The sequence below is a fragment of the Pomacea canaliculata genome, linkage group LG1, assembly GCF_003073045.1.
Source record: "Pomacea canaliculata isolate SZHN2017 linkage group LG1, ASM307304v1, whole genome shotgun sequence".
Taxonomy (NCBI): domain Eukaryota; kingdom Metazoa; phylum Mollusca; class Gastropoda; order Architaenioglossa; family Ampullariidae; genus Pomacea; species Pomacea canaliculata.
The window spans coordinates 18,225,032-18,233,251 of NC_037590.1; the positions used below are offsets into that span (position 1 = coordinate 18,225,032).

Here is an 8,220-nt window from a genome sequence, read left to right on the forward strand (position 1 = left end):
CTTATGTGATACACTGACACTTTCAGGAAATGCTTTTCAGACGTGCATGAGCTATGACGCCCATTAATCAACACAAAGGGGGGAGAGAGAGAAAGGTGTCACGGTCGTAGTGAGGTAAGCCTGCAGAAAGTGTGGACTGTACGTCATTGCAGTTTGACATAAACTCTTTGTCAACAGTTGCAGCTGGTCAAAGGCTCGGCCATGCAACGGTTTGACACTAATGAGGCGGTAGACGGTAAAGCTAACGCCTAGACTGTGAAGTGTGCTTCAGTGTGCACGAACTACAAAAGCCAGCAGTGATTCACACTCCTGATTCACACTCCTAACAAAGTGACTCCCAGGAGAGCCAGGTGATCCTGACAGGTTAGAATACGAAGGACGTGAACAAACAGAAAGTATGGTCTGCTGGGAAAACTAACATCTGTTTAGCTGTCAATTGTTTTTGCCTTTTATTTAATGGATAATGGAACCTGCTGCGCAGTACAGTAACATTTATATAATCATAATCTGTTGCTAGACACAAACTTGCGTTAATACATTTGAATTTATTAATTTTTTTTTAATGGCTATAGATTCCAATCCTGAAATTTTATTAGTCATTGTACTAATTTTACAATGATTTATATCAACCAATCACTCTTAAAATAAACTTACCAGATTATTCATATTATATTCATATTACACTTCCATATTAAATGTCGTTTGCTTTAGAAATTAATGCAGTCGGAACGAAAGAACAATATTGTCCCGTCATGAGAGCGGTAGACGTCCCGGTAGTACTCCCAAGCCCAACATTGCTCCCAGGGGTGCCCACTACTAATCCCAGATGTGTCTCAGTTACACTCCTATCGTGTCCACTGGAGCAGCACCGTCACGCTTTGGTGGTCTTTCGATATTACTGCCTGGAAACTCAGTCATTCGTCCCTTGACAGGTACCTCTCGTTGGTAGGAGCTCACAGATAGATACTGCAGCTGACCAACCACTTACATCTGTTTTGGGCGATAGTGAACAGGTTTTGCACAGGACGACCAGTCCAGTCTTTGATGTTCGTAAATCTGCTCTTCCTTTAGCTACTGCGGCGTCGACCACCCTCCAAGGAACCATGAAAAGCATCCTTTAATAAGGTGTCGTGCAGGGTCACATGACCCAGGGCGGAAACAGAGACTGACTCATGTGCTGAAGTCCGTTAAGAGATGGATGTTAGATTGACCAAAGAGGATCCTCTTTGGTTTGACTGTTCATTATTAATTAATATGATTATCAATGTTAGTTGTGGTGTCTATGTTGACCGTGAGGTTGCCGTCTTTGTTCTCCTGTCGCTCCAACTCTTCCTTCTCCTGTTCTTGTCTATCCATCCTATCTTTCTCCGGTGATAGTGGCGCATCCCCTGATGCATCCAAACAGAGGGGTCCGGTCACATCTGTATTGCTGCTTTCTGCAACAAGTTCGTCTACTGTCTGGCCCCCATCATCGACAGAGGTCACCTGGTTGTCACTTTCTTCAAGATCAACGTGGTTGTTGTACTCGACAAGCTCTCGCTTTGCACTGTGGCCGTTCTTAATGCCCCTCAGGCTCTGCTCTGTATCCTTCGCCCCCTCATCGACGACCTCACTCCCGTCTTCCTCTGACTTCTGTCGGACGCGCTTATGGCACAAGATGACGATCTTGTAGATCAGAATGAAGATGACCAGGATGTTTTTGCAAATGAAAAAGATCGTGCTGTGGTTAACAGTCTGGTAGACCACAACGGTGTACAGCCTCAGCGCTAGAAATGGACCGTCCTGGTGTGTAGAAAACATACTTGTAAGATTGGAATCGTCACTAATGTTCAGACAGACAGACAGACAGACAGACAGACAGACAGACAGACAGACAGACAGACAGACAGACAGACAGACAGACAGACAGACAGACAGACAGACAGACAGACAAACAAACAAACAAACAAACAACAATTTTAGAGAGGTTGTGGTGTTACCTGCATGAACAGGGACACGAAGGAGGCGGCCAGCTCCGTGTAAATGATGTTCAAGCGATAGACGGACAAGGTGTCATGGCGGTGTCCGGTCATCTGCAAGCCTCGAGCTCGCCTGGGGCGGTGCGCCGTGTAGAAGGTGAGGGAGAACTGCAGCACGCTCCACGACCACACGGCCAGCAGTGCATACGTCACGCTCATGTCCACACGGATCCTGTCCTCCTCGAACAGCGAGAACAGGTCCTGTGGACGGAGTACCGGACGGTTGCTGAACAGTAAACATCGCAGTAGAAGACAGACAGGCAGGCAGGCAGACAGCCAAACAAAAAGATGGTTTAAGTCAGTGGCTTAAGTTAGTGACTCACTATCATATCCGAGGCCATTCCAAGGAAGGCGAAGAGGAGCTGGGAGAGCTCTTCCCTGCCCACGTGACCTCGCGGCAAAATCCAGCGTCCCAGGATCATCAGGTACAGCAACAGCTCTTCCATCACCAGCACCCATGTATCCGAGCTAAGCCGCAGTGGGATGTCCAGCTGTCGACATCAGCAAAGGTCAGTTATAGGTGATGGTGGTAGTGACGACGACGATGATGATTGTAGCGATAGGGACCTGGTCATTTACAGTAGACAAGTTACAAAGGTGAACATAGATGCCAACAATTGTAGGACAGACGTTAATGGTAACGATAGGCAGACAGATGACAGATGCAGACCCCAGGGATCATGATGTCCTCCAAAGATGTAACGTTGGCACTAAGGTATGTCTTTGTCCTCTTGATCTCCAGCAACCAGATTCCGGGTAGCGTGGCACCCGAGTAGAAGAAGAAGCACAAGGAGAACCTGTGTTCACAAAGATGGGTCTCGCCTTTTGTTAAACAATTCAGCGAAAGTGCACAACATTCAGAGCTTTCTCTTAAAAATATTGTCATTCATTATTATTTAAAGCAGACACTACCACCGCCGCCATTTCTGATGTCGCTTCTTCTCTGCTTAGTGCCATCTCATATGTCAAATAAGTGCAAAGTTAAAGTTCTAAGGAGAGTCTCCCGAAAAGACCGCCATCAAACACAGTTTTCGAAAAGTGAAAAATCTTAAAAGAAAAAGACTACAGTTATGTCCCATTACAAACTATTATGTAAAACTTCTTCATCCACGCCATGTGATTCAGCAACCACTCACCACTTCCATTCTGTCCCTTTGCGTTTGACAATGGTGAAGATGGTCTCGATCAGGAAGGGCGCGATTGCGCATGTCAGGAACCACAGCGTCTTGCCCCAAGCCACGGTGACCCGCCATACGACCAGCAAGAAGTGCAGACAGAGAACCAGTCGCACCAGCAGCGCCTTCAGCTGCGCAGCCGTCACCTGCACCCTTGCTGACGTCATCGGTGACCTACCTAGAGTGACGTCATAGGTGGTGCCTGCTCACCTGAAATTAATGAAACGTGATCCTACGTGACAGTTTGAGGAAAGCATGAATATTCGCAAACTTCGTGGGTTATTGCCCTGACATTAAAATAGATGCAACATGTATGATGGTTGACGAGACTGAGCACGTGACACTGAGAGCTTGACCTGCATATTATCGTGACAGACCAGAAGATTTTATGTTCTTTGGAAAAATACGTTTAAACTTGCATAAAAGTTTTATGGACTGTGAGAAGTACATTAGGGAATTAAGGAATTATGTGTAAAAATGCAAATACGATGTAGGACTAAATCATAAAAATAGTAAATATTCATCTGTGTAACTTATTGTACATTGTAGTAATGGCTGCAGTCTGAAGATGATTCGTGACTCAAATGTTTTTCTGACATCTCTATCACGTACAATGATTGACAACTGTTCAATTGCTGCTGAAGGATGCAGCATCCAGGGAAGCAGATACCAACAATGAGGATATTTCGTTTATTATTTAGCGCATGCGCAGTACGTGATCCTCAGTGGCGGAAGCAGGATTTCAGTCTGTTAGCCACTGACTTGACTGAAACATACGAACATACATGGATGGGTAAAACAATATTACTCTTGTGTTATAAACTGTCACAACAGTAACTTTATATAAAAACAGGGAGGAGACGAGTCAGTATTACCTACTTTTCTTAATGTCTAAAAAATGAAAATTATTGTTGTAAGCGTGTAACGGATAAGTACTTAGTAGAGGGGGTTAGGAGGGAAGATCGACAACCGTGGTTGCTCTGATCTAGCGTAGTGGGCTGGAAGTTGTTTGCCCTTGAGCAAATGACGTAAACTGGGACGTCAAAATAAGGTGACGTAAAAGATAGAGGAAAATAACGTTAGAAATATAACGGAAAGCAGAGAGCAGACGGCGGAACAAAAGTGGAGCTGGTGGATTTTTCTCGGGACTTTCTCGCTACTGCTGCGACAGCGGGAAAAAGTATTACGGGAAGTAATACCGTGGGTAAACTACAGGTGGATGTACTTCACAGGTCGTGAGTCACTGTAGTCCGTGTTCGCACCGTGGGGGAGCTCTGTGGCTTGGGCATCCCGCAGTACAGTTTCTTGGCGGGGTCAAGAAACCAAACACTGGTATCAGCGAGAAAAGAACGGAAAAACTTGGTGCAAGACTGGGGCACCGACCTCTCTCTGTCGCCTGGAAGGGACAGTTCTTAACAGCCGGAGAGTAAGCGCCGGTGGAGGAAAGGTTTCCTCCCGGCCTTCAGCTAATCTAACATCATCCTGCCAAGCACCCAGGAGGCGGCCGCATGCGCAAGACCGAGACGTCTGCTTGTAAACTGTTGGTACTGTAAAAAACCATTTATTTTCAGTAATAAATAGACTTCGTGGAAAGAAGATCAGTGGGACTAATTAGAATAGAGGACTTGGGAGAGACTCAAAGACTTTAATATAAAAGGTTAATGTTTCATCAAGAACGAACATTTTATTCTTCATCAGTGACAATATTTTATGAGAGTCGATTTCATTGTTAACTTTAACAGTACGTGGGATGAATGATAATATATTGGTAATATATCTTGTGTGGCGAATGAAGGAGTGAATCTATGAGTGTTGATACTTTGCCTTTGTTTCATTTGACATTATATTTGAATTGAATAATTATTCGTGCCTCTAAGTAGGTACGCCCACCCTCAAGCGATCAGGATATTTTGGTTTGTGGAAAGAATGCGCGTGTCTGCGGACGGTCCGTGACAAAGCGACACAAAAAGAGAACTTCGTGCTGACATCAAACTCAACAGGATGCAGTCGACATTTTACATCAGGATCTCACATAAATGACCTGTGTTTATCCATCTCACAGCACCACGCATCTCAGACTGTAGGACAGGCAGAGGACAAAGGAAACAAGACTGCCTACTCCACAGCTGTTAAAGGTAATTGCTCGTTCTTCTGTCCGGAGACAAACAAGACGGAGGTTCTACTACGGCGACGTAAATGTCACGATGTTTGACATCCCTGCGCCCTGACGGAGCGTGACGCACCAACCGCTTGACACACGAGTGTCTCCTCGCAACACGTCAACAGACAAGTAAACGAGTCCACAACTTACACAGCAGTTATTAGGCTAGATGTACATGCACTCTGAACTTTCTGTCAGAAACAAATGTTTAGACGTGGAGCGCTGTCTGTGATGCTCACCCTATGACTTTACCTCTGTCTCCTGTTCTAGTAAGGCAAGTCGCGTTGATGTCAAGAGTCTCTGGTCTTTCATCATGCAAGGGAAAAAAGTTAATGTTTTCTAATTCTGTTCGTCAAATTCATTGCACGGAATAGTAATGAGAAATTCATAATGCGAGAAGGGATAAAAACCATATTTTATAAAATAAGCAGAAGAGGAATAAATACATACATTGCCCCAGGCGCAGGTATAGTTTAAAAAAAAAAAGACGGTTTAAGCAGACAGATGCAAAGGAAGTATAAAGCAACTGCACACACACACATCGAGGAAGCACCTAGCTACGGACAAGTAAAGAAAAGGCAACCGTACGTACCTGTCTATTATAATTTTTTAAAAAGTTTTGTGTAGTTTCGTGTTATCTGTTGGCGACATCGTCCTCTGCCATTTCATGTCTGAGTGACTCAGCGAGGTATGCGCCCTAGTACGAGCAAGGGTCCCATAACTTCTCCCGAGACAGCCTTCGATCACCTGTATTCTACCCCGGTGTTGCTGGCTGTCTTCCGGGTATTAAGTGAGCCAGCCAGCTGTTGCGATGGTTTGCCCGTCTCGCCAGACTGGACCTCAAGTCCTTCAGCTTATGACAAAGTTCATATGATCTGCTCGTGTTACTTTATGTGTGTACATGTATTATATATATCTTAAGGCCAGCATCTGGTGCATATATATTTTCAACATTTATACCTCCACAGCATGGATTTTCCATTTATTTTCTGCTAATGTAATTGTAAGTCAGGGAGCGATTAACTTATAGCGTAATTTAATTATGTCTAATTCTCATAATGACTGCCCTATTCTTGTGATATAAATATTGAAAAACAAGTAATACCCGTCACTCCTGAAATTGTACCTCATAAGACCATTAAAATACACAAATTAAAAAAAAATCTTTTGCACTTTGACGAGATACAGACGAGTGTATGATTTTTCTCTTAATTTTGTGCTTGTTTTAAGACTTTATGATGTCAGGAAAGCAGATATTGCCTCGGACACACACAAAAAAAAAAAAAACATTTTATAGCAACATACTGTAATTTAGATAAACAGTACATCAATTAACAAAATCCTTGATGAAGTTTCGAAGCGACGCTGGACGCTTTCTTCAAATCTCCAAAGCAAGCGGCCTGCCGAAGGGATACGAAGCTTGTTTCTTCTATAAAAAATATTTTGCGAGAAAAAAAATGTTTGCGGGACCCATAATTCATGATTAGTTTATAAACAATTCACTCAAGCTGGCGAGTGGCCATGGAAGTGATGTTGAAAAACTGAAAATTGACGCGAAACAATAGACCGCAACAGAAGCCAGACAGGTTTGCAGTGTTGGTCACACTAAACAGGAAGAACAGGCTGTTTCGGAAAAGTTTTGTGTTGTGCCCGCTGCTTAATCTTTCAACCAATGGAAGACTAGCGGAAATTGCTGTTTTCAGGAATGCAGGATTGTAGCTGTACTCAGCGGCCCCTTCTGCATTTCATTAGAATTTGGGGGACCTCATTCATTGCCGTTTCAGGAGGGTAGACTTGCCCCTCAGACTGCCACTTCTCCCTCGGGGAGAAAAGAAAGCACTACGAAGTTTGGAGTACCTCATTCATTGCCGTTTCAGGTGGGTAGACTTGCCCGTTAGACTGTCACTTTTCGCTCGGGGAAAAAAAAAGAAAGCCTTACGAAATTTTGCTTGACACTGGAGAAGACAGGCAAGTTTTCACTGTTGTGATTTCTTCCCCCCAATGTTTCCACAGACTGTGATTAGCATCTTGTCCATGAAACTCACTTTGGACCCTTCTTCGTTTCCACATTTCTTCACCTCTTATCCCCGCCCTCACCGCAAATTGTTGATTCGAATATTTGGCAGCAGACAGTTAACAGGAGGAACTTATCCAAAATTTAGCAAAATTTTGTAATTTAGGGGGTGTGTTGCCAAAAGCCCTCTGACACCCTCCCATATAAATTTATACTGTGATGTCTTCTCAACCCTTTTAACAATCAAGATCAAACGATTTAGGGAGATTTATAGTTCTTACCTTTGTCAGGTTATCTTTTTCCGTTCAGAGAACAGAGGCACGAGTAGGTTGCTCCGCTGTAGTTAGCTTTTGAAACCCCGGCGGCCTCTCTGCAAAAGGCGAGATACTGTCCTCGCACTTAGAGAACCCAGTCAGCACTATTCCAAATACAGTGATAAGTTAACCGTGTATGCCATGTGTCCCTAGTGCTGAATGTTATAATCTAGGTCCTTATTCACCAAATAAATGTCGCTAGACTAAGCGACAGGTAGGCACAGCAACAGCCCCGCAATGCAAGGCACTCATTTCCCTCCCTTTCTTTGTGGCGACTGAATTTCAGTGCGAGGAGTCATTTGAATCCGGAGTCAAGAGTCATGTTTTAGTGGGTAGTGCAGTAATAGACAATTCCGAGATATTATATTTAGTGTCTTGTTTCATATTTCTGATGCATAAGAGTATTTTTAACTCGTCAAAAGACGACACCTGTCAAAGCTAACGCTGACTTCCAAAAAGAAAAAGTGAACACGTGACATCCTAATATCTAGTATCCGGGTCATGAGTCAATAACGTCTGTTGCGAAACGTTCCATTCA

The 8,220-nt window shown here is 43.9% G+C and overlaps 1 protein-coding gene across 5 annotated transcripts; it reads right to left on the reverse strand.

Moving 5' to 3' along the window:
* Window positions 1-434: 434 nt before the first annotated feature.
* On the reverse strand, window positions 435-8,124 carry LOC112574089 (transmembrane protein 26-like). Of its 5 annotated transcripts, XM_025254949.1 has the most exons (8): window positions 7,650-8,124; window positions 5,947-6,207; window positions 3,806-3,959; window positions 3,155-3,403; window positions 2,689-2,815; window positions 2,342-2,509; window positions 1,980-2,219; window positions 435-1,782 (listed from the first exon to the last, which is right to left on the reverse strand). In XM_025254949.1, exons 4-8 carry the CDS (start codon window positions 3,358-3,360, stop codon window positions 1,246-1,248), a joined length of 1,278 nt encoding a protein of 425 aa, XP_025110734.1. In that variant the 5' UTR covers window positions 3,361-3,403; window positions 3,806-3,959; window positions 5,947-6,207; window positions 7,650-8,124; the 3' UTR covers window positions 435-1,245. The 5 variants fall into 5 exon arrangements, with proteins under 5 accessions (XP_025110734.1, XP_025110759.1, XP_025110743.1 ...); XM_025254974.1 differs by lacking the exon at window positions 5,947-6,207; XM_025254958.1 differs by lacking the exon at window positions 7,650-8,124 and having other exon boundaries at window positions 5,947-6,632.
* Between the last annotated feature and the right edge of the window lie 96 nt (window positions 8,125-8,220).

Bases quoted from the DNA above. Each gene is read 5' to 3' on its own strand.
- LOC112574089 (XM_025254974.1), bottom strand. From the start codon at position 3,360: ATGACGTCAGCAAGGGTGCAGGTGACGGCTGCGCAGCTGAAGGCGCTG. The intron at 2,510-2,688 runs GTCTGCATCTGT...TGATGTCGACAG, and splicing joins AGGACATCATGATCCCTGGG to CTGGACATCCCACTGCGGCT. The intron at 2,220-2,341 runs GTGAGTCACTAA...CTCCGTCCACAG, and splicing joins GAATGGCCTCGGATATGATA to GACCTGTTCTCGCTGTTCGA.